At 40.1% G+C, this 24,220-nt stretch overlaps 1 protein-coding gene across 2 annotated transcripts in view; it reads right to left on the bottom strand.

The window, feature by feature from the left end:
* Positions 1 to 9,648: 9,648 nt before the first annotated feature.
* Positions 9,649 to 24,220, bottom strand: part of GUCA1C (guanylate cyclase activator 1C) — a 41,413-nt gene continuing 26,841 nt past the window's right edge. For both annotated transcript variants that reach the window (XM_026866163.1, XM_026866247.1), the window contains exons 2-4: positions 17,222 to 17,371; positions 13,092 to 13,179; positions 9,649 to 10,050 (exon numbers count right to left, since the gene is read on the bottom strand). In XM_026866163.1, the coding sequence (XP_026721964.1) occupies positions 9,920 to 10,050; positions 13,092 to 13,179; positions 17,222 to 17,371 (369 nt within the window). In that variant the 3' untranslated portion in view covers positions 9,649 to 9,919. The remainder of the gene's footprint in view (positions 10,051 to 13,091; positions 13,180 to 17,221; positions 17,372 to 24,220) is intronic.

Below are 24,220 nucleotides of genomic sequence, written 5' to 3'. Positions count from 1 at the left end.
CCCCCCCCAGTTGCCTTCTTCTGTGGAGTCTTTTCAAGGAACAAGAAATTTTGTGTGTGAAGCCAGCTTTAAAATTAAGATAAGGTCTTTGTGAAGTTGGATGAAGGATTGGGTTGCAAAAACAAAAGAAATCAAAAGGGGATGGATAAAGATCTGGTAGCAAGTGCTAGGGTAGAAAATAAAAAAACCTGTGATGCATTGGTAGGGGTAGCTTGGGTGGGGATCGATACAAATAGGAACAGGGCCAAGATGAACAGGGAAAGCCTTGAAAACTTCCTTGAACCATCAACGGATGCACACAATGTGGATGCTTGGAGACCCTTTTGTCAAGGCAGTGAGGAGACACTACATCCCCCTACTTGAAAAATGATACAGTGGAAAGATTTTGATCAATTCCTCTGCCAATTTATCTGGGAACAGTCAAAGTGACAAGTCCAGAGCACAGGGGTCTGCAGAGCTGTTGTGTCCTCAGGCACCTTGCCTACATCCACTTGTCCAATCTGGCATCTAACACTCATGGATTCATAGTAGAGTATTCCTAGCTCCAGCTGTACACCTGCTACACAAGCCAGGAAGGTGCTTCCTAATGGCACCTCTGCTTAAAAATGCCCAATTTGAGGACATATTCCCAGCCTACACTGTTACACTTTGGTCCTTCACACATCATCCATCACCTCTAGCTACCTGTGCTTATCATGTGACCCTGAGCTGTATGTGTGTTCATCACGCTGCTTTGATGAGCTGAATGCTGTTCTCCCCATCGCTTAACCCAATATTTAGAGAGTCACACATCACCATGCTCAGTTAAACTGAAAGATTCAGTTTGCTTTTTGGCACAATACATCCAAATGATTTAGAAAGAAAAAGAAAGTATTGCTTTGCTCTTTTTTTTTCTGTCTTACTCTTATGATGCATTAGGTTAACATTTATTTGCTTAGATATTTCTTTGTGTTTAGGGAAGGTCTGGTAAGGTGGACACAGACCTATATTGTGAAGTAGGGGGTAAAATCATTCAACAAGATGGGCGCTGGGAGGGAGCAAAGGAGCAGCTAGTCAAGGGGTTGTATCTCTTACTTATTATATATTTTAAAGGCAATACCATACATAGATTAACAGCATGTGTGAAAACAAAAAAAGATCAGGACTCATTTACAAATACAGATTAGGATTACTTTTAGAGTGGAAGTTGGAGCTGGATTTATATCACTCTCTGTATCTGGTCACCATACTACTACAGAGCTTATAGTGAAATTGATTCTCAACAAAACCTCCTTTAAGAAAAAATTGTGTATATTCAGGCTTCTTTATCTCTGCACTCTTTTTGGTATCACAGAAACATGAGAAGATAGATCTGTAGCCAAATACTAATCTCATAAACTCCACAAACACTAACTAACACCATCTGTGGCAATTTTTACTGCAAATTACCACAACATATAAAGTGCTTCTTTCAGTCTGATAAGCAGAGCCTTGTCATGGGAATAGTGTCACAAGGCCTCCTTGCACCATGGCTCTCATTTCCAGATGTCTCTGGTTTAGATATACAGGAAAAAATGCTTTGTTATATCTCTCCAGTAAACAGGAAAGTTCATCTTCTCAGTGCGCCTTGAATGTCAATACAAAGCAGAAATGAAAGAAATCAAAATAAGCAGCAGGAGTGGCACATCTGTGAGTAAACAGTTTTCTCCAGCACAAAGCTACTCCCCAGATGCCAGAAAGCCATTTTTATCTATCGTCTCCTGCTTGTTCTCAGGGTCTGACTCCCTCTCCCTTGAGCTTCTAGTAGTACTTTGCACAAGCAGAAGAAAGCAGAAAGAATTTGGAGGGAGAAAAAAAGCCTTCAGCCACAAGAAGACCAAAAAGGTAGGAACAGGGGAAAAAAACCCACGGGCAAACAACCCATCATACTCTTTTCATATATGATTTGCTTGCTCATCACATAAAATATTCCCTCCTGCCTGCAGCAGACTGTCTTGCCACAAATATACTTCTCCATTATCACTTTCAGTAGAAATTGGGCAGAGGGGGCTAGAAGGATTTTGCTTTGAGGATGTCTTCCATCTGAAAAAACAATCTAGTTTATTTGTTGAACCATTTCCCCCTCACTTTTGTACCTGCAGTACAGTAAATTCTTATGTGTCCATCCTCACTTTGAGCTGTGTTAAGATCATCGGTCAGCATTTCCCTTTAGTCCTGGGAATAGCTTCTTGCCTATTGTGCACATCTGGCTTCTCTTCAGAGACCTGGCAGCATTCGGCACTTTTCTGGACAGGAGGCAGAGAAGGTGACAGCAGAACACATCCTGTATCTGAGCAGGCACAAATGTGCTTTCTCAACAGTCAAAACCATCAGGAAGTACCAAGATTTATAATTGTGTTCTTCAGAGGCCCTTACTTACCCTGGCAGGCAGAATATATGATTTTCAGAGATTCCCTTTTTGGGGAGCAGGACTACAACTTTATTTTGCTTGATTATTCATATCAGCCTCTTTAGGTGTGGCTGGTGTGCTGACTTACCACTACAAGAGCTTCCTCTTTCCACTGGCTGTCTAAGGAAAGTCAGCTCCTAACTTGGGTGCTTGGGATTCTTACCAGCTTAGATACTTAGAAAAATTTGGCTACTGATAATTAAAAATCTTGGATTTCTTGTGTGTTTGTTTTCCCTGTGCACTTTGAAGTTCTAGGGAACAGTCCAAACTTTCTTGGAAAATTGAAAAAGTATTCTGCTTGGAGGTAGCTCTGGTCATAAGTTATAGTTTGTGTTTTGCAAGCTGTTTGATGTTCACTATTTATGGAATGTTATTGGAAGTCATTGCATTACTTTGAAGATGACTAGATTATTGTGATCTTCAGCAGAAGTTGATTGCTAGCTGACACTGCCATTAGAGGCAGAGCTGGTGAACAGGATATCAAAGGAAAGACTGACCTAATTAAAAAATAAGTGAGGGCAAGGGAATAAAGATCCTCTTTCTATACAAGCACCGTTAGTATAATAAAGGAACAAAGAAAGAACCATAAAAACCTGTTTAATTGCAAATGTTCAACTTTTTCCTCTAAGTGTTAGCAGCTCTTTAAAAGTGAGTTGCGTTTTAAATCTGAGGGGATTTGAAATCCTCCAGGATAGAAGCAATTTGTCAAATATTTGTCTTTTAAATAAAAAGAGGAGAAAAAGTACAAACTCTTCCCATATTGTCCAGAACCATGAAAGCTATGTGCCAGAGGTATGCTGCCAGTGTAAAACAACCACATCATTTTTATTGCTTTGGAGACAGGGATGGAAGGAACATGTGAATGGATGCTAAGAATGAAAAGGTGTGCCTGAAGCCTGATGAGACTTTAGTTTCTTTTAATAAACTCAAAACTGTGTCAACCATTTCCCTGAATATTTTGCTGTTTTTTAAAAGGAACATCATGATGTCTCTAATACGTTACTTTTTTTTTTTTTTTAATGTTTTCAAAATACTTATTTCATTCCTTCCATACACTCTTCTGCTAATCTGATTCTTTCCGAATGCTAGACAGAAAGCATTTTTGGTTTGTATCTTTGTTCAGGAGATAGGCACATATAGGGTAGCGTGTATGACCTCTTTTGAGCTTTTCCTTCAATGGTACATTGTTGGTAAAATTTTGAAATTCAATTAAGACAGAAAAGAAGGCCAAATCTCAGACAGAATCTCAGATTAAATACTACATACTCTCTGTTTAGGGTTTGATTGAGCACTTGAAACAGCAGAGTTGTCAAATATCATCTGAGGCACAGAACAGGCACAACGTGAACATGCCTCTTTATAGCCTTAGTCTCTTCTCCTTTCCATACTTTGAGATCTGGACTTTCCTCTAGCGCATGTCCTTTAGGGCCAGAAGTTGTCACACCGTGATGTCCCTTTCCTGGGGCCTGATCTCTACCTCTTCTCCCCCTTCAGACTTCTTTTTCCCTATGGTCTTTTTGGGTGTTCTCTGACTCCCTCCCATTCTCTCCAGTATTCTGCACAGGACGTGGGTTAATTTATGTTTTTTGTAAACAGTGAAGCTTTAAATGAGACAAGAAGTTCAGGCCTTACTAAAAGCAACTAGACATTAAAACCACAGCCAGTAGTATTTGATGTGTTAGCAACTTGAAAGCTAGTATTTCATTATAGTGTTTGCAAACACAGTAGCAGCTGCATAGCAAGCTGTCTGAAATTCTCTTGCAGTTCTACTGCAGAGGAGGTGGAAATAAAAATTAAGTAGTGATACAAGAAAACTTTTAGAACAACTGACTTTGGCAGTTAAATTACCTTTGATGGCTGACCCTCCTCTCACATGGCTGCTGTAAGGCAAAAATCAGTGCAGGTCTAAGCTTAAGACTTTTCAGTTCAGTCCATCTGCCTTTAGAGTCATTCGAAGCCAGAGCTTTGTTTTCTGCTCTGTGTCCCAGTCAGCGGGTAGAAGTAAAATGTTCCCTGCCTGCTACCTGTACCAGCTGAGCGGGGGCTCCTTTCCTTATCTTTAGGTCAGAAATTGTCAGATCACTGGACAATAAAGCAAGGGTGCACCATAGCCTGGTTACTAGCATAGAGATGCCAGTGATGCAGACAGTTTGGGCAGAGACTGGAGAAAAGAGCCTGTTCCAGCTAGTCATTATTTCAGCTTGTTATTTCAGACAGATCTAATCAAGATCTAATCAAATCTAGAATCAGTTAGAATTTGCCATGTTAAAATCATACACTTAAGCTGGTTTCTGCCTCAGCTTTCTAATAAGGACAGGTCAAAAAATACCATGTAAAACTACATACATTTCCTCCTTTCAGCAATTTCTATAATTATGCAAGACCTCTAGATATTTCTCCATGTGGACAGTCTTTATCAAGTAAATGGATATATGTCCTTGCACACAGGGAACTTGACCTTTGAATATTTAGCTGCTATGGTCTGTATTGTACAGCTATCCTTACATAAGGGCAAAAATTAAATGCAGCCTTGAGATCTTTCCCACACCACAGCAAACTATCTGCCTACTTTGTCGGAGATGTGTAACTATAGCATAAGGTTTAATCATGCTTGTTAATGCTTAAGCAATTTCTCATCTACAAGAAAAAGCAGTTTGCTTGTGGCTTTGAATTCCCAGATTCTCAGAAGAAATGTACCTGTTTATTTTCTTAGCATATTGAGCTACCAGAAAATAAAAGGAGATAATTTTGGGACAATTAATAATTGTTTGAAAAGGGGGACTGTCACACTAATTACCTTTAACTGTTTGGGTGCAGTAAAAAGAACATAAAGTCACAAGGACTTCGTAAAAGTGTTTAAATTAGAAAAGAAACTACCAATTACCCTGCTGATTGGCAAAGCTCACCCAGCTGCACAGAGTGAATTTGAAACCTGTGATTCTTTCCAAGGTGAATATGGTGACAAAATGATTAGCCATTCTCAGTACACATCTATCTTAATTACAGCCTCTTCCCTTGTGATGATGCTATAGGCAGCCCAGCTTCTCCAGACACACACAGCTGGCATCTGCATCAATCTTGTTGACAAAGACACTTCTTGAGAGCATGTGCTATAACATTTTTTCTCTCCTGTGTAGGGCTTTGAAGCAAAAGCATTCCTGTGGGCTCTTGCAGCCCTTAGGATCAGTGGCTCAGCACTATCCTTTAACCACGTAAGTATTTGCTAAGGTGTGTATGTAACATGAACTAACACTGGGCTTTCTTTTGCCTTTTCTGCTGTCTCTTAAACTAGCAATAAAAATTCCAATAGTCAGGTCAACTTAATAATATACCTTCATGACTATATAGCACCTCCACCATGACAAGTTTCAGCTCTATGTTGTTTCAGAACAAGACTAGAGGATTGACAGGATTTTGATGTGCCACCTGATTTCACTGATACACTTGATGAGCAGCTGACAAATTTAGAAGAATGAGACCAATAGAAAATTGTGGCCATAATGCATTTAACTCAAGCAGCTGTGTATCAAATTGTGTTTACATAGTTAAAGGAAATTTATGTTAATAAACTTAAAAAAAAAAAAAATCAAATCTTATGAATAGCCCCAGTCTCCCATGTGGAGTTAGTGCAGGTAAATATTTCTGGAAATGATGTGCCAGAGTGTTTACATTAAACAGCAAAGATACTTCTCAATTACATAGGTTTCTGCTTAATGATTTTAGATGGAAGTGTGGAAAAATTAGCATGTCAGCTACACCTTTAATATTTAGTCTAACAAAAAATGGCTAAGAATTTCCTTACCTACATCCTTTTTTAATATAACACCACACTCCTCCTGAATTGGTAATTCACTTCATATAATTGTAGTTCCACAGAAAAAATAGACATATTTAAATGGAAATAATATATTTTAAATCTCTTTATTAAAAACAAAAAAAAAGGAGTTGGTGTACATAGATAGTAGTATTTTTTCAAAGTCTGTAACTTCATTAACTTAAAAGCAAAAATCCAAGCTGTTCGCATACACCCAAGGTGCTAAGATTGGACCATTTTATTTTAAATATTGTAAAACCATTTCTGAAGGACACCACCCTTATAGGATCTAAATATGAAAGAATTAGATTAAGAAAAGCAGCTTTTTGAAGTCTGGGTATGAGAAAACTGATACTGACAATGACATATTAATGTGCCAATGGTGAATAAATACAAGAACTTAAAATTCGAACTGCCAGCAATCTCATACATCATCTTTTTTTTTTTTTCCTTTTTGAAATGATGTAAAATATTCAAATGTCAGAACTATAATGTCAGAACTGTTTATAATGTGAAATGATGCACATTGCATATATTTATTATATTCCATTGATCAAACCAGAACCTGAGATAATAGTTGCAGATGATGGAGGACATTTCATGTGCAAATGGACCTGGATTTGAAATGAATTTGGAAGAAAAACGTTTTCATATTGAAGTGTTAATAATTGTTTCATTCAACCTGCACCAATCTGTGCACAGATTATTTTGCATAAAGCTAATGCTTCTAACAATAACTGATACTAGCATGATGCCTGCAGGGCACTGTCAGACAAGGAGAACATATGATATGATGTAGTAATTTGATAAAACTTGTTGCAGACTTGAAGGGGAATCAATCCCAACAGAACCATGGAGAGCTAGAATTTTCCCTTTGCAGACAGTTCATGCACTTTCATTTCAGCTCATGGAATTATTCTTGTCATTTATAAAACAAAGGTGAGTTGGTTTTAGCCTAGTTTCTAAGAAAATGAGGCATATGTGATCATGCCATCTGCAAATGCTTTCCCTGCACTCCTAACTACCACCTTCAGAGACAATTGCAACCCAGTTTGAAAGAAGATAGAAGTCTCAAAGAGATTAAATTGCTAAAAGCTTTCAACCAGGTATCTGGGCAGGGAAAAGATACCTAAATTAGTACTCCCTGTCAGGGAAAGGCAGGAAGAATTCAGCTGTTAAACAGGCTGTTTGGCAGAAGCCAGAAGTCCCATCAGCAGGGATGAATCACGATACCTTTTGCCTTTTGTCTCACACAGATATGGCAAAGAGCCCAGTGAAAGCAAATTATTTTGAAAAGGAGGACATATAAGTCAAAGGACACAGATCTCTGTGAAACCAGAGTTCTTTAAATTATTTGGTTTTAACTATACTTTGAACCTCTAATTTTACTCCACATAGATAAAAAAATTTCAGCATTTTTATAAAAAGTTAATTTGAAAGAACAGTAACAGAACCCTGTCCAAACCATCAAATTGTCACTTTATTTTAATTTGGTTTAATTACAGTTGGAATGAAACCAGGAATGGTAGACAACTTGTTAAGGAGCGTGCACATCTCAGGAATATTGTGATGACTGAGGTGTTCCCCAGAGAATTTACTCCAATTTTGAGTACTGATTAGAGAAAATGTTAGGCTAATGCAAACCAGGCTTTGTTCTTAACTGATCCGGATAGAACCCAGTCCTCCCTAGAAGTTTATGTCCGCACTTTAGATAGGTTAGAGAGCCCATACAGTATGAGTGTAGGTATGGAGAGCCAGAAGACAGACACTGAGAGAATGACCCCCTCCACAATCCAGGAGGACTTAGTCAGTGACCACTGCATCACACAGACACAGGTCTATGGGACCGGATGGGATACACCCGAGGGTGCTGAAGGAGCTGGCTGGGTGCTCGCCAGGCTGCTTTCTATCATTTATGAGCATTCCTGGCTGACTGGGGAGGTCCTGACTGATTGGAAATTGGCCATTGAGACACCCATCTATAAGAAGGATCAGAAGGATGATCCAGGAAATCACAGGCCTGTCAGCTTGACTTCAGTGCCGAGGAAGCTGATGGAGCAGCTCATCCTGAGTACCATCACACAACACATGTGGGACAACCAGGGGATCAGGCCCAGTCAGCATGGGTGTATGAAAGGCAGGTCCTGCTTGACAGATATCTCCTTCCATGACAGGGTGACCTGCTTATTGGAGGAGGGAAGGGCTGTGGATTTTTTTTACCTTGACTTTAGCAAGGCCTTTGACACCATTTCCCACAGCATTCTCCTGGCAAAACTGGCTGCTCATGTCTTGGATGGGCACACGCTTTGCTGGGTAAAAATCTGTCTGGGTGGCCGGGCCAAAGAGTTGTGGTGAACAGAGTTAAATCCAGTTGGCGGCCGGTCACGAGTGGTGTCCCCCAGGGCTCGGTGTTGGGGCCACTCCTGTTTAACATCTTTATTGATGATCTGGACGAGGGGATCGAGTGCACCCTCAGTCAGTTTGCAGATGACACCCAGTTGGGTGGGAGTGTTGATCTGCTCGAGGGCAGGGAGGCTCTGCAGAGAGACCTGGACAGGCTGGAGCCATGGGCTGAGCCCAACTGGGGGAGTTTCCATAAGGCCAAATGCCGGGGGCTGCCCTTGGGCCACAACAACCCCCAGCAGCGCTACAGGCTTGGGGAGGAGTGGCTGGAGAGCTGCCAGTCAGAGAGGGACCTGGGGGGGTTGATTGACAGCCGGCTGAACAGGAGCCAGCAGTGTGCCCAGGGGGCCAAGAAGGCCAATGGCATCCTGGCTTGTGTCAGCACTAGCGTGGCCAGCAGGGACAGGGAAGGGATCTGACCCCTGGACTCGGCACTGGTGAGGTCACCCCTCGATTCCTGTGTTCAGTTTTGGGCCCCTCACGACAAAAAGGACATTGAATGACTCGAGCGTGTCCAGAGAAGGGCAACGGAGCTGGTGCAGGGTCTGGAGCACAGGTTGTATGGGGAGCGGCTGAGGGAACTGGGGGGGTTTAGTCTGGAGAAGAGGAGGCTGAGGGGAGACCTCATCGCCCTCTACAGCTCCCTGAAAGGAGGGTGCAGAGAGCTGGGGATGAGTCTCTTTAATCAAGTAACAGGCGATAGGACAAGTGAGAATGGCCTCGAGTTGCGCCAAGGGAGGTTTAGACTGGCTATTAGGAAGCATTTGTTTCCAGAAGGGGTTGTTGGGCGTTGGAATGGGCTGCCCAGGGAGGTGGTGGAGTCCCCATCCCTGGAGGTGTTTAAGAGTCAGGCTGTCATAGTGCTGAGGGATATGGTGTAGCTGGGAACTGTCACTCTTAGGTTAATGGTTGGACTAGGTGATTCTTAAGGTCTTTTCCAACCTAGATGATTCTGTGATTCCATGAAGAAACTTCTTAACTCTGTGTCTTCTAGAAAGATTTAATTTTACAATATTTTTATTATTTTAATCATTAGTCTGAACAGTGTTCATAGAGACCAAATAAGTTATTTCTAGTGCATCAGATAGCTATTCTATTATATGTGGGCAAAGATTTGTGTTCAGTGACTGCCATAGTCATTAGCAAAGGAAAGAATAAAGGAAAGTAAAAGAGAGTTATGGAGTCAAGAGTAAAAATTGTCAGATACTCTGAATGTATCAAATATTATCTTCCTTGAAATGGTACCACAGATGCTACATCCACCATAGGATCCTTCACATGCTGTGTCTCCTGCCGCTCTGTATGACTTTGAGTACGTTGGAAAGGTCGAAAGTTTTCGTAATCAATTCCATTAGTCCCTCGTCTTTTTCCACACCAGTGATAAACTCTTCTAAAGTCAGTTCCCCTAAAAGAAAGTCAGATACTCCTTAGGAACTGAGAAACCCAGCAATCGCTCTCAATCCAACACAAGGCCATTCATGCCAGATTGAATCCTGCAGGAAGCTTCCCAGTTCTGTGATGATAGGCAAATGCAAGAAGAGTTTGCTAGTGTTTTCCCACTTTGCATTAGATCCTAGAACTCAGACTATTTTTTTTTCTGTTAAAACAGATCAAACATAGCTTTCACTGAAAGTTCTAAGACAGCTATGAGTGCTCAGTATCTGTGGTGACTTAAATGTGTGAAAAGATGCTCATGAAACCTGTATCAAGGCTGAATTTAGATATATGGATCAATTTTCACTGAGCTAACTGGAATTTATTTTACAGGTATTTTTAACAGAGATTAGAGTGTGATTTGCTGAAGATTACTAGGCATACTCCCCATGTTGACTACTAAGATTGTTTAGAGACATGATAAGATGTAGTAAGAAAAAATCAGTTTAGTAGTTTGATTAGATAAATTCTTCCAAGCAAATGAAATGGTCATTTAGAGTGTGATTTTTTGGGCTCTTGTCAGAATCAGATAATACCTTGGAAGCTGCAAAACAACTATAACATCTCCTTTATTGAGGAGCAGGAGCATTGTTTAGCATTTTTCCTCTTTTCCTGCTCTCTTCCCTGTCAGCAGAGACAAAGGCCAGTCCTAGCCGTGTGTGTCTGCTTGCATAGTACACAGGAGTTTATCCAATTCTCTGGTTAGAAGTTACTCCAGTGATACTGTTTTTCTCTGAGGGGAAACAGACCTTGGTTTAATAGGAAGATCTTGATCCTTTCCTCTGAGAATGGTTTAAAGTTTCTTGTTAAAATCACAACAATGATTGTTTTCTCACTGAAATGAGAAATGACAAGAGACGAGGCAAAGAAGAAAATAGCTGGATGACTTTGGGCCCCAGAGTGCAGGGGAGTAGCAATTCAAGTCACGTGCACTTCTGGTGAATACTTAGTTAGGTGCCTTTTGGCTATTTTCAGATTTAAGTACTCCCCAGAGGTTTCTTGTGGTTTGGTTTTTGTTCATGGCAACCTTGGAAACTTCTTCTGATGTGAAAAAGGAAAATGATCAGCATTTGAAAAATGTGAAAACTGCTTTCTACCCATGGGCCGTAAAGGCTGCTTCCTCTTCAGTCATATGGGTCCTCACTGAACTGGTGAGCAGGCTCCTATACATACCATTAGAGTGGAAAGATGTCTTTCAACAGAAGTCCTGGCTTTTAGGCTTCAGTGAGAGGAGTAAGATCCTGTCCAGGGGCTGGTGTGCAGTGCCCTGAGGATGCTTGTGCCTCCTCTTTCAACTCCCGCACCCCCTTCCATCCCAGAAGCAGAGACAGAGCACACCATCTCTGTATGCTTGTCTGCATCCTCCTGCTTTGCTGCTCATCCACTCACTTTCTCTGATCTCTCCTCCTATCCCAGGCACCTCTCTTACTTCCCATCCCCTTCCCTCTGTATTGCCTTTGACTGATGTCTTTTGGTGGATGGGGTTCCTGGACTTGTCAGATGGACATGCTGCATCATTTTCCTGCTTATGCAGGTCAACTGGTCTTGAATTCCCTCTTGATTCCAGGCTATATATTTCAAAGTATGAATACGAGCGTGCAAGCATACCAAACCCACTGCAGTTACCAGTGAGATGTGGTTACACTGACAAGTCCACACTCACTCAGATTTCTTGAGATAATGAAAATTGCAAAGCCATCAGGAGATTCCTTACAACCGTGGGATTATTTCTTGTATTTTAATGTGAGGAAGGACACTGCAACTTATTTGTCTGGCTGGCTTTTTCTGTAATAAGAAGCTACAAGGAGGTAGCATAGCTTAAGCTAAACTTGGTAAAATTTGTCCCATTCCTCAGGTGGAGCTAGTCCTGCTGCTTTGCAGTTATTTAAGAAACAACTAACTATGGAAGGCAGTTTGAAATGGGAGTATTATGAAGATAATTCTGAATAATTCATGTTCTGCCATTTCAGTGCTAAAATGTAAGACGCAAAAGTTATTTTTTCAGCTGAGGGTCTAGCTCAGATACCATTGTTACTTGCAGTAAACATATGGTCAAAGCAGGGTCCAAGGTATGAATAATCATAGAATTTTATTTAGATTCTAGAATATGACTGTATGTTATTTGGAGTCCTTTGGTTTGCCTTCACCCAAAAGATGGGCCAAGCAAGTGGTGGAAAAATCCTCTACAATTTATTCACATGAATCACAAGATCACTGTTTATGCGCTGATTATGTATCGCAAACAGCTTTTTTTAAAAGTAAACTTAATACACCAAAAAAGACCAGAAAAATGAAAAAAAAAATTGCCCACAATTCTGGACTGGCATCTGATTTTGCTCTGCAATGCTTTCTCAATAATCCTAATTTGTCAGTGATTGCAGTAATTGATGTAAAACATCAGTGGAAGGAGGATCTTCATGATTAGAAGTATGAGGGAAGACATTCACATGTGACAAGTTTTCTACTGGAAACAATTCTGAAGCAGTGAATTAAAGTTTTAGTTTCCAAATGCAAGTCCCAGTTGGCTTAATCTACCTATCTTGGGAAAAAAAACCAGTAGCATATGTCTTAGCATGTGTTAACAATCAGCCTTTAAGGACATCCAATATGCTGTCCAATCTTTACAACATGCTAGAGCATGTGCAAACATGCATCTTAATTGGTTTTCTTATCCATTTTAGATAGATTAAACCAACACAAATATACTGAGAAAACCCCCTTGGTCACACTTTCATTTTTCTGTGCAACCAGAGCACTGACATTTTGGATGAAGAGTGCAAGACCTCCATGTTTAAGCCCCTACTGCATGTAATTCCCAGGTCAGCTTAATCAACTCAGTTGATTTACACTTCACTGTAAAGCTGAAATAGTATGGGTGAAGAAGAACAGATTCAGGCTTTCTGTTAACCTAAACCAGTCAGGTCTTCAGTAGTGTGTTCAACTCCACTCTTGATCTCATGCTTCTTTATGGAGGAAAATCCCTGCCAATGCCAAGAAAACCTGGATTCTTACCGTCATTGTTCACATCTATCTTCTGAAATACCATGTTTGTGAACTCTTCAGGAGACATGCTGGTGTAGCCATTAATAGCCTGGATAGCCTGAATGCAGAAATGCAGAAAGTTCTTTCAGACTTTTTTTCCATCAAGCTAACAATACACTGACAACTGCAGTAATTTCAATGCAGCTCTTTAGTTCACCAACACTTTCAAAAATATCTAAATAAATAGCTATTTCAAGTAAATCTTTAGTAATAAGGATTGGAAATTTAATTAACATAACACAGCCTGAAGATTACAGACTAATTTACATATCTCTGAAGGTCTTCTGAAACCATGTGACACCTCTGCTCTGCAATACACTTTAGATTCCACACCAGCATTTTTATCTGGCCCTTGAGAGTTCTGTGTCTTCAGAGAGTGCCCTATGGTCTGTGTGATTTAAATGTAGTATAGTTTTTCACAGCTGAAAGCACATGACGAGAAAGCCTAAGTCATTTTCCTATTAAGACATGTTTAATTTAGTAATCACAAATAAAGTCAGACCTGCAGTCCTGGAAATTGGCAGAATTTACTCATCCTCCAAATTTAGAAAACCAGAAGTCTCCCCTCTAGTTTTTCTGTGTGAAAAGGACCCAATATTTTGAGTAAAGGTGTAAATGAACATTTTTTCAAAATTATATCCCATTCAGTGGGACACTAATTTTTTCATTATGGTCATCATTTGGGTTAATAAAATAGGAACCTAAATTTAATAGCCAGTGTCTCAGATGCAACAAGCAGGTATTTATAGAGTTGGATTCAAACTCAGTATCCCAATTTGTAAGTGACTGGGAAAATACGTGCATATATATTTATAAATACACATACATGGATGTTCTACAATGGGCATACTATAGAATTTGTTTTTCTGCACCTGAATTATCTTGAGATAAACTGTGTTGTGTACAATAATTCACCATATGTGCCAGTTGTTTCTTTCAGTATTCCTGATACTATATTAGAACTTATTATATTTAAAGAAAGCGTTAAGTTCAGCTATTCAGCACTGATGTGGAATTCTTGACCATCACTATCTTTATCTTACTTTACACAAATGAGTTCCAAAAGGCAGCAAGAATTTTATGAAAATAAGTACATAAACTGGTTTGTATTACTAATTCATAGTTTAAAAACTTTCGCTGTTTTATATGTCTGACCCTGATATAGTCTTCAGAAGATGTACCTCTGCCACAGTTAACTTTGTCATAGTGCTAAGACTAACGCAGTGTTCCTGAAGTATTTGAATCACTGACTATCACAGAATCACCTTAAATAATACCATAAAATAACTGGGCTGTTAAAAGGCATTGAGAGGGTGCGTAATTTTCTGGAAGGAATTTTGAGGGTTGATTATGATCTACTGAGACAAAGTTTGCATAGTTGTAGGGACAGATGAAGTTTTAATAGGACTTCCGTGATTTAAATTAAAAGTTATATCATTGAAGAAAAGTCATATCATTAAAAGTCATATAATGGACACCCAGGGGATCAGGCCCAGTCAGCATGGGTTTATGAAAGGCAGGTTCTGCCTGACAAACTTGATCTCCTTCTATGACAAAATGACCCAACTATTGGATGAGGGAAAAGCTGTGGATATTGTCTACCTGGATTTTTGAAAAGCATTCGACACAGTTTCCCATAGAATTCTCATAGAAAAACTGGCTGCCCATGGCCTGGATGAGCTAACGGTCTGCTGGGTCAAGCACTGGCTGGATGGACAGTCCCAGAGAGTGGTGGTCAGTGGAGCTAAATCCAGCTGGTGTCCGGTCACAAGTTGTGTTCCTCAGGGCTTGGTGTTGGGATCATTTCTATTTAACATCTTTATTGATGATCTTGATAAGGACGTAGAGTGTATCATCAGTAAATTCGCAGATGACACCAAGTTAAGTGGGAGTGTCGATCTGCACGAGGATGGGGAGGCACTACAGAAAGACTTGGATAGATTGGATCGGTGGCCAATGTCAACAGTGTGAGCCTCAACAAGGCCAAGTGCCAGGTCCCGTACTTGGGCCACAACAACCCCCTGCATGGCTACAGGCTTGGGGAGCTGGAGCTGTCTGGGAGAGAAGGATCTGGGGGTTCTAATTGACAAGAAGCTGAACATGAGCTGGCAGTGTGCCTGGGTGGCCAAGAAAGCCAACGGCATCCTGGCTTGTATCAGCAATAGTGTGACCAGCAGAAGTAGGGAGGTGACAGTCCCCCTGTGCTCTGCACTGGGGAGGCCACACCTGGAGTGTTGTGTCCAGTTTTGGCACCTCAGTACGAGAGAGATCTCCAGGTGCTGGGGTGAGTGCAGAGGAGGGCAACGGAGCTGGTGAAGGGCCTGGAGAATAAATCCTATGAGGAGTGATTGAAGGAGCTGGGACTGTTTAGCTTGAGGAAGAGAAGGCTGAGGGGAGACCTCATCACTCTCTACAGCTCCCTGGAAGGACATTGTAGAGAGGTTGGTGCTGGTCTCTTCTCACAGGGGATTAGTGACAGAACAAGGGGCAATGGCTTTAAACTGCAACAGGGGAGGTTCAGACTGGATATTAGGATAAATTTTTCACAGAAAGAGCGGTCAGACAGTGGAACAGGCTGCCCAGGGAGGGGGTGGTGTCACCATCCCTGGATGTGATTAAGGGTCGTTTAGATGAGATGTTGGGGGATGTGGTGTAGGGGAGAACTTTGTAGAGTAGGGCTGATGGTTGGATTTGATGATCCCAAGAGTCTTTTCCAACCTGAATGATTCTGTGATTCTGTAACTTAATGTCTCAGTTATGACGTATCTTTTTGGACAAGACCTTGTTTACTGATGCTTAGTATAAGCAGGGCCCCTAATAGCTGTGAGCCTGTATTTTTATATTTGTTTAGAGCCCAGCAATTTTAATATAGTCTAGGTCAAATGACTTATGTGGGTTTGAATTAAAGCTCTTGTACTCCAAAAGAAAAGAGAACACATGGAGGTTTAAACTGGTTTTAAAACCAGTTAAATTGAAAAAGAAATCTTCTTTACATTAAAAGGATTTTAATTCTCTTTTCAGATAAAGCCCAAGACAAAACACAGTCACATGGGTGAAAAATGATGCAAAAGAAAGATGTCATTAGTCTTAAATGAGGAGAAATCTGGGAGATGCAGCTTCTCCTTCTACCTTTAGAAAGCTGCTCTTTAGAAGGTGATGCATCATCTTCATTGGTTTGACCCCGTGACTCCATCTGGTACCAGTTCCTTTTAATTTGGTCAGCAGCTCTTGAAAGTCTCTAACAGTGACTAGCCAGGCACCAGCAGTAATACGGAATCCAGGAAAAGTGTATTCCTTGTTTATCATGGCATTAAATCCCTGCTTAGATTTTATGCTCCCTGCAGCAAAATCTTAATCTGTAGTGAGTCCTGTACATTTAGGGAGCAGTATTAAGTCATTCATATTTGCAATGAAACGTATTATGCCTGAGTGCAAAATAATATTTCACAAGAACAAGTTGAAAAATACAGAAATCATTTTAAAGAGAGAATTGTACTGCTTTGGTTTTATGGTTTTGAAATGGACCCATTTTCTGCAAAATTTTCTATGATATTTGTATCCAAATGTCACTACATGATTTTGTGGTAAAATTAAATTTTCCCAATTTAATTTTAAAATAGAGGTAATGGCATTTGTAGTAAACAAAGCTGAAAGCTTTAAAAAAATTAAAATATTGGAATATTTTGATGACATCTAGATTGTTTCTTGCAGCAAGTTCTGTTTGAGAAGCCAGTTTTCCACAATAGACTGGCACAAACACTTGTAACCAGCTGTTTTTATTCATTATGTTGCTTCAGTTCTACCCTGCCTTATAGTAAAGTTTATCACAAAAATGTCTCTACTGTTTCTACAGTTCTTCACTTTCAGTAAACCATTATATCTGTAGAACTATAGTTTAAAGTAAAATACTACTTAGATATGTTTACTTCAGTAAGCAAGAAACTAATGGCGGGAGTGTCACTAGTCAGAACAATTCTGGTTTTACAAATGTAAAACATTAGGTAAAGTACAGACAATCCATTTACAACACATGATGAACCGTTGTTTCAGAGGCAATGTGCTATGTCAGATTCTCTTGCTGTTGGTCATAACTTGCTTACCGTGAATATGCTTAATAGTTCTTTTTTGTCAATACATCCATTTCCATCAGCATCGTATAGCTTAAAATACCATTTCAATTTTTGGTCAATTTTCCCTCGTATAACCAAGTTTATTGCAGCTATGAACTCCAAGAAGTCTATAAATCCATCCTAAGAGAGAGAGAGAGAAAAAAACACCCTATTTAACAGTGTTGGTTTTTTGTTCACTCTGGCAATTTCACGGAAACAGGTCACCAAATTCACTGTAATACACGATGATTTGTAAAGCACCTTAACACAGAAATCTCCTGTGGTGTTTAAAAAGGATGAACTCATCTGAAAGCACTATAGGAAGGGGCATTAGCACAGACACTTTTGTTCTCTCCTGAAAGCTGTAGGCAGTGGGGGGCAAATCTGTTCTGAGCAATTGTTACTGACATTTTTTGAGAAGAGAAACTGTTTTGTGGAAGACTTCCACATGCAGAAAAGGGGAGTCTGGGATATCAGGTTTGGTACTAACGAGATGTCAGCAGTGGAATTGCTTATATTCATGTGAGTACTGCAGAACTACAGATGATTTCCAATGCAGTAGAGCTGTTCCAGGTGTTCCTTATCTGAGAGATCATGTAGTAAGTGTTGTAAACGGTAACCAGTGACCTGGCATGAACTCCAGGTACTGTGGTTTGTCTGTATAAACATCAGGTCTCTCTGACTAATACATTTTGCATGGGATATAAAGCCTTCAAGTCATTAACTAGTTTCTAAGTAGTGAGGATTGCGGGATAATCATAGGGAAAGAACATTTCAGATGGATTTATTTCCATATTTTCTGCTTCCTTCTCTGAAGCTGTTGATGGAAACCTGTCAAGGACAAGCCTCCATGGTCAGGTGGTCTAAGCTACTGTGACAGTTCCTCTGTTTCTGTATAAAACGTGGTGAGGATGGAAGAAACAGTTGCTGAATTTGGAGTGTACTTGCTCCAACTGTTTCTCATGTGCATATGGAAAGAATTAACAGCTGGGAAGTCTAATCTTGTGATCTTTATGTTGGTCAGAATCCAATTGCTTGGAAAACCTTGGAAATGCTGTCATCAGTTTCAGATGGCCTGTGATTTCAGAAGAGAAGGTTGTATGAGTATCTAGAAGGTATAGCATGTTGCGTATTTTTATTGTCATATGTCAACACACATCTTCCCAGTTGGTTTTGCAATCAGCAGGCATGAATCTGTCCTTGAGACTGTACTAGACTAAAGGAAAAGAAGTCTTGTAAAGGTACGGTGCAACTCATTGCCATATTTGTAGTGCTTGTTTTGATTTCTGTGCAAGGGTGTTTGGAAGAGTGGCACCTGAGAGGTAAATCCAGTGTTTCAGACCCACTGAATTCATTGTACTTGTACAAACGGTGAATGCATGACTTGTGCAGACTGACCATTGCTTCACAGACTGTGCAGGTTCTGTTGGGGTTTCTGGATTTACTCTAATTGCAATCACAGCAAATGCAGCAAAAGCAAAGACACTATTCAACCACTGTTTAGGATTAAATTAAGTTTGGCAGTAACTACATGTGTTTTCAAAGAAGATTAGGTCCAGTATTAAAAGCAGATGCTTTACCAAGAAAAGATACATCATGTAGCACAAACTTTATGCTTCTTTTTGGCACAACAGCTTGAGTTTCCATTTTGCAAGTATTATTTCAAGAAGTGCCTCATCAGGTATCTTACTGAAGGGCAGAGTTTATTTTGCTGATTACATTTCCATTATCTGATTTGATAGATCTGTTAAGAATGTGGTTAGATGCATTTCACATTGCTGCTTTTTTATTGCATTTCATACTACTTACTGAAACTGCAGATTAATTTTAGACTTGCTGGGTGTCCGTGACCAGTTTAATTTTCTTCTCTCTCACATTTCACTTTGGATTTTGGAAAACTGTATTTTGCCTGCTTTCTTGCTATGCCTCGGTGTCAGTGTTGTTGCTCTGACAAAATATCAGAAGTTTGGACAACGTAATAATCATCTTAATGTGTCTGGGTATGTAATTCTGAGCTGGTGGATTGTTTGGCCTGTCCCTCTCAGGAAGGCACTGAAGGCCAAGGTCAGAAATGTCCCACCTCTGAAAAGCAGCTGAGAGAAACTGTGGTTCTGTAGAGATGCAAAGATCACTGGCAACATGTTAAACTCAGCAGCCAGTGCATCAGGAATAAACATACTTAGAAGGCAGATGTGCTTATCTCCGTGATGTGGAACCAGAAGCATTGCACAAAAACATTGAGGAGAAATGTACTTATTTTCCTTCCTACATCGAAACATATATTGTAGGTAGAAAAGAAAACATTGATGTGATGCAGAAGGCTATTGTGATCTTGTTACACATATACAGAGCTTTCCCAGAAAAAGAGAAATACTGTGCTTTTTACAGTAGCATCTAAGAGCCTCAGAATAGTACATTAAATAATGAAAAAAATCTTAACAGTAATCTATGTGTATCATCCTGTGGTTTTGTGAGTACAACAAATAATACAATAAAAGTGTTACGATGTTATTAAAAGAATACTGCTGTGATGATTTACCTATCTGCTGCTCCATAACCATTCACAGTACAAGTATCTAGGTAGGTCCTTATGCATTTCCAGGCTCTGGAAAACTTCACTCGGTGTGGTGCGCACAGTAAAGTGTCTGTTACTTATGAGGATGTCAGTAATTCACAAGCAAAGGACTACAATAAAAATAATAAATAATAATAAAATAAAATTATACCACCCTCCCCCCTACAACTTAATAACCAGAGCTGATTACCAGTGGTGGAAGAATTAAATAATGTACTTCTGGTACTTTACTCTGTTATTCCAAAGGGGAAATTCCTAATATTTTTATTAAATGGACTTAATGCGGGTGAAGCCTGCTTATTTGGCACCTTAGGGTACTGGATCGATTTGGATGATAAAGGCATTTCTTGTGCATGAAGGCTTATTTTCCGTGTCTGGAAGACTTATTTTTCACTGTCCCTGTCTTCCTTGGCTGCGCACGTTACACTGGGAAACCATGGGCCTCTGGAGGGCCAGTGAAGTCCTGCACCCTTCCTTGCAGGAATGGGCAGAGCCAGCTGGGGTAAACTCACAGGATACCCCCTCTGGGTATGGTGTAAAATAGTAGGGCAGAAATCTCCTAGTGTGGTTCTGAGGAGTGGGCTGGAGAGACACCAAAAAAATGGGTTCAAAACTTCTTTTACATGCCACAAAGTCTTCGGGACTTTCTGCTTAAGATAGTAGACTTAATAAAAATAAATAAATAAATAAATAAATAAATAAATAAATAAATAAATTTTTTTTTAATTTTACTCTTTTAACTGCTTGACCAGATGAACTGGAAGCTTAAGGACGCATCATTATGGTTGTACATGTGTTTGTGCCCTTTGATGCTGTGTTTTTGTAGCTTGTTTTGCTTTCACTGATGAGTGATTGTTTAAGCCACTCGGAACTGTTCAAAAAACAAAGACAAAAGAAGGGTCCAGAACTGGAAGGAGAATTTACTGATGATGTGAAATTGGTCATCACAGCCCTGAGGGCACCGCCAGTCCTGGCTGCCCCTGCCCAGGGCCCAGGCCCCATTTCAGTTGTTCGTTACTGAATCTCCTGAGGAGAAAGCAATTTAATATCTTTTTATGAGATGTTTTTGCTTCAGAATGTCAGCCTATGTGCAGTTGCTGGAGGCTGCTCACTTTTGTTCAGTGAGTATGGAGATGTGTGTCCTGTGGAGGCAGTCAGGCAGTGGGGGACCATAGAGTTACACAACAGCAATTAATACCCCAGCCCCAGAGCTGTAGGAGGGCATTATCCTTTGATTCCCAGAATAGCATTCCTAATCTTCACAGATCCTTAAAAAACTCTCACACCTTCAAACTATTTGAATACAGATTAAAAATAATTGACTTGTCCGCTATGAATATGCAGCTGATCTTAAGCGGCACAGTAGTTCAAGGTTGGGCCAGAATGATCTGAACTTGACCTTTTGGCTGGCTGCCTAGCTCTTACCTGAGAGTGATTTTCTAGCAGCGTTGATGCAGTGCTACTGGGATTGCCATCCATCTCCAGCCACACACCATGGCTATGCATGTGGGAAGTGACAATTTCTGTCCCTGCAAAACCCTACAATGAATTAACTCATTGTCTTTGAGCACTGAGGACTCTACCAAGAGTCTATACACAATAAGCTGTGTCTTACAAAATTTGCTCCCGAAAAATCTCTAAACTCAACCTGTCACCAGGAGAATAGCTCAATAGGCTTTATCAGGATTAAGTGTGCAAATATAGATAGTCTAGGTATTTTGAACCTTCCCTCCCACCTCCTGTCTTTCAGTATACTACTTAAACCTCATAAGGCAGAGGGAGAAGGCACAGGTTAAAAGGCAGTTTACAACAGCTCAGAATAATTGAGAAATTTATAGCTAATCATATGTGCTTCCCTTTCTCTCTAGAACCCATTTCAAATATAGTGATGCTTTCTCTGCCCTCAGAAACCTAAAGGATTGTTTACACTCCATTTTATCTTCCCCCATTTCCTTAATTTCTTTTGCTTCTAAAGGCATTCATCTGTTCCTCAAAGGTTACATATGCATTACTGAAGAAATAACAGAGCAACTTATGACTCTATTACTTTGACACATACCTAAGGTCTGATATTGGAGTTTGGGGCTTGGAGAGACCTCCAGATCCCTCACAGGCTATGGCTAGAATCACTGGTTTCCCGAGTAAATAAAGTTGGCATTTGTCATGGAGTAGGGGGAGACTCTTGGCAAGGAAAGGCTATTAGATAAGGATGAAGAACAAAGCAGGGAATTAGGAGCTGTAGATCATTAAGTGGTTTTGTGATAGTTGAAAACCCACTGTTATATAAAGAGAGGAGGCTGTATTGACCAGACTGTTACACAAGGTTCTGCTTTGTCCAGATGGAGTGGACCTGTGAGATTTGGGGACTTAGAAAATACCAGGACATTTGTTAGAGGAGTTGGAAATGCAGAGCCAGCTATGAGTCTTGGCTCTCAGGCTTGTAGGCTACCCATAAAACCTGGTGAAATCCAAAATGTTGATGGCAATTTTATTTCTTTAAAATTAACAAGCACTTGCTGCCATCACTCACGACTTTCAAGATGACTGGAGAAGACAGGGAAATCACCAAGGCATCGGGCTGTGTCTGGCTCAGCCTGCAGCATGGCACAGTGGTGCCCAGGAGGGCTGTATTGAAGGAAGGCATGTACTCAGGGACCTAACTCTCTGCCATCTTCTCCTGGATGGTGGGGTTCAGCTTTCTGCATGCCTAATTTTGAGCCTCTGCCTGTGCTTTCAGAAGCATCTTTCCCAATTTAAAACAAAGCAGTGGGCAAGAGAGAAAACTGAAAAATGCAGTCATGACCACATAATACATTTTCCAGCAAATTTCTTGCTGACAGTTCAAGCAAACTGTTCTTGACACACCCAAGAATGTGGCAGGGCAAACCTCCAGGAAAAGTACTTTGAAGATATATGTGTCTTCTAGAGGCAAAGATGCTCTATTTGGCAGTTTATCTTGGGTGCTCCTAGATAATATTTTTAGGAATTAATTTCTCAAGGGATGTATGCAAGAAGGCTCATAAAAGTTAAACACATATGCTATAATTCCCTAATCTACTTGGTATTATCTGGTAAAGGACCTCAGGGAAGGAAAAAGTTAATATTCTACCTTCTTTACCTAATAGCATTTTTTATTGCTGTAAAAAACGGGAGGTTATAGATCATGTTTTGTCACATGAAAGCAGCTACGAATTTAGTGTCATTACGTAAGTTTGCAGCCAAGTTAGTTAAAACAGATCATCCAATTTCTGCTGCATTTTTTCTTCAATTATTATTTCCAAAGCATGGTTTACCAGCATCGTCATCCACAAATGTGTGATTCATGATTGCATATTTCTTGTTTCAAAGTAAGACTTAAACAATCAAGGGGAAAAAGAAAATGTAAACCTGGAGTAGCTCTAACTTTTCTATTAGTAATTAATAAGGAAATAAATAGAAAAAAAGACAGTTGCACTTTTTAAAAATATTTGATAAATAGAAGAAGCAGATTCCTGAACTGTTTCTCATTAAAATTACTTTCTCCTTTATCTACATCATAATTTAACAAGTAGTATTTAAAAGTAATTATGATTAATCATACAAAGTTAACCTTCATTGCCTATTCACATAATGTGACAAAATTACAGTTTAGCTGGTAATGGTAGTAATATGCTCCAAGTGCTTTTTAAGCTCAGTGAAAGCTGCAGAGTGCATGCTAATTTGTTTACACTTAAATGAAAAATTCAAAGAAACCCTGCACATGTTGTTAGAAAAGTGTAATTGCTTCGGTTTGATGTGTAATTTTGGTCACTGAGTCACTGCAGAGTAAACAACTCTAAACCCTTTCTTTTGTTTTAGAAAGAGTCAGGGAGTGTAAGAACTCAGGTAGCACAACTCAGTGGGAGACTGTGTAGACCATGAAGATTATTTTAAAATAAAACTGAACTTCATCATTCTTTCATATTCCTCCCTTTCTATACTGACTCACATTGAGTTTTGCTACATTTGCTTCTACAGGATGTTTATTAAAAATGTGACACAAATTTAATCCATGTTAAAGAAAACAACAAGGAAAAAATGTTAAGCTGAAGAATCACTTGAGCAAGCCTCCAAGTGCTTAATTTTTATTGTCAGTACTTTTTGCCGCTGATTTCTCTGTATCCAATGCAGTGATTTATTTTCTCTGTCTCTTGTGCAACGTAGTTGGCAATAAGCTTTGTACAGGACCTATGGGCTGAGCTGTCTTAACCTGTGTGTCTCAGGTGCTGGGCCCTGGTGTGGAAGGGGGCTGCTCCCAGCCAGCTGCCAAAGTCTTGGTGGAGGTGATACATCTGGCCTTGCACCACGCACAAACTGTGCCTTTGACCCGGCTGTGATCTACAGCATGGTGGACCTACTGCCCAAGCACAGCAGATCTCTACTGCAAACACAGTGAG

The sequence above is a fragment of the Athene cunicularia genome (assembly GCF_003259725.1).
Source record: "Athene cunicularia isolate RWA chromosome 1 unlocalized genomic scaffold, athCun1 chr1_part1, whole genome shotgun sequence".
Lineage (NCBI taxonomy): Eukaryota > Metazoa > Chordata > Aves > Strigiformes > Strigidae > Athene > Athene cunicularia.
Note: the sequence above shows the minus strand (reverse complement) of the source record. Positions and strands in the feature narration are given on the sequence as shown.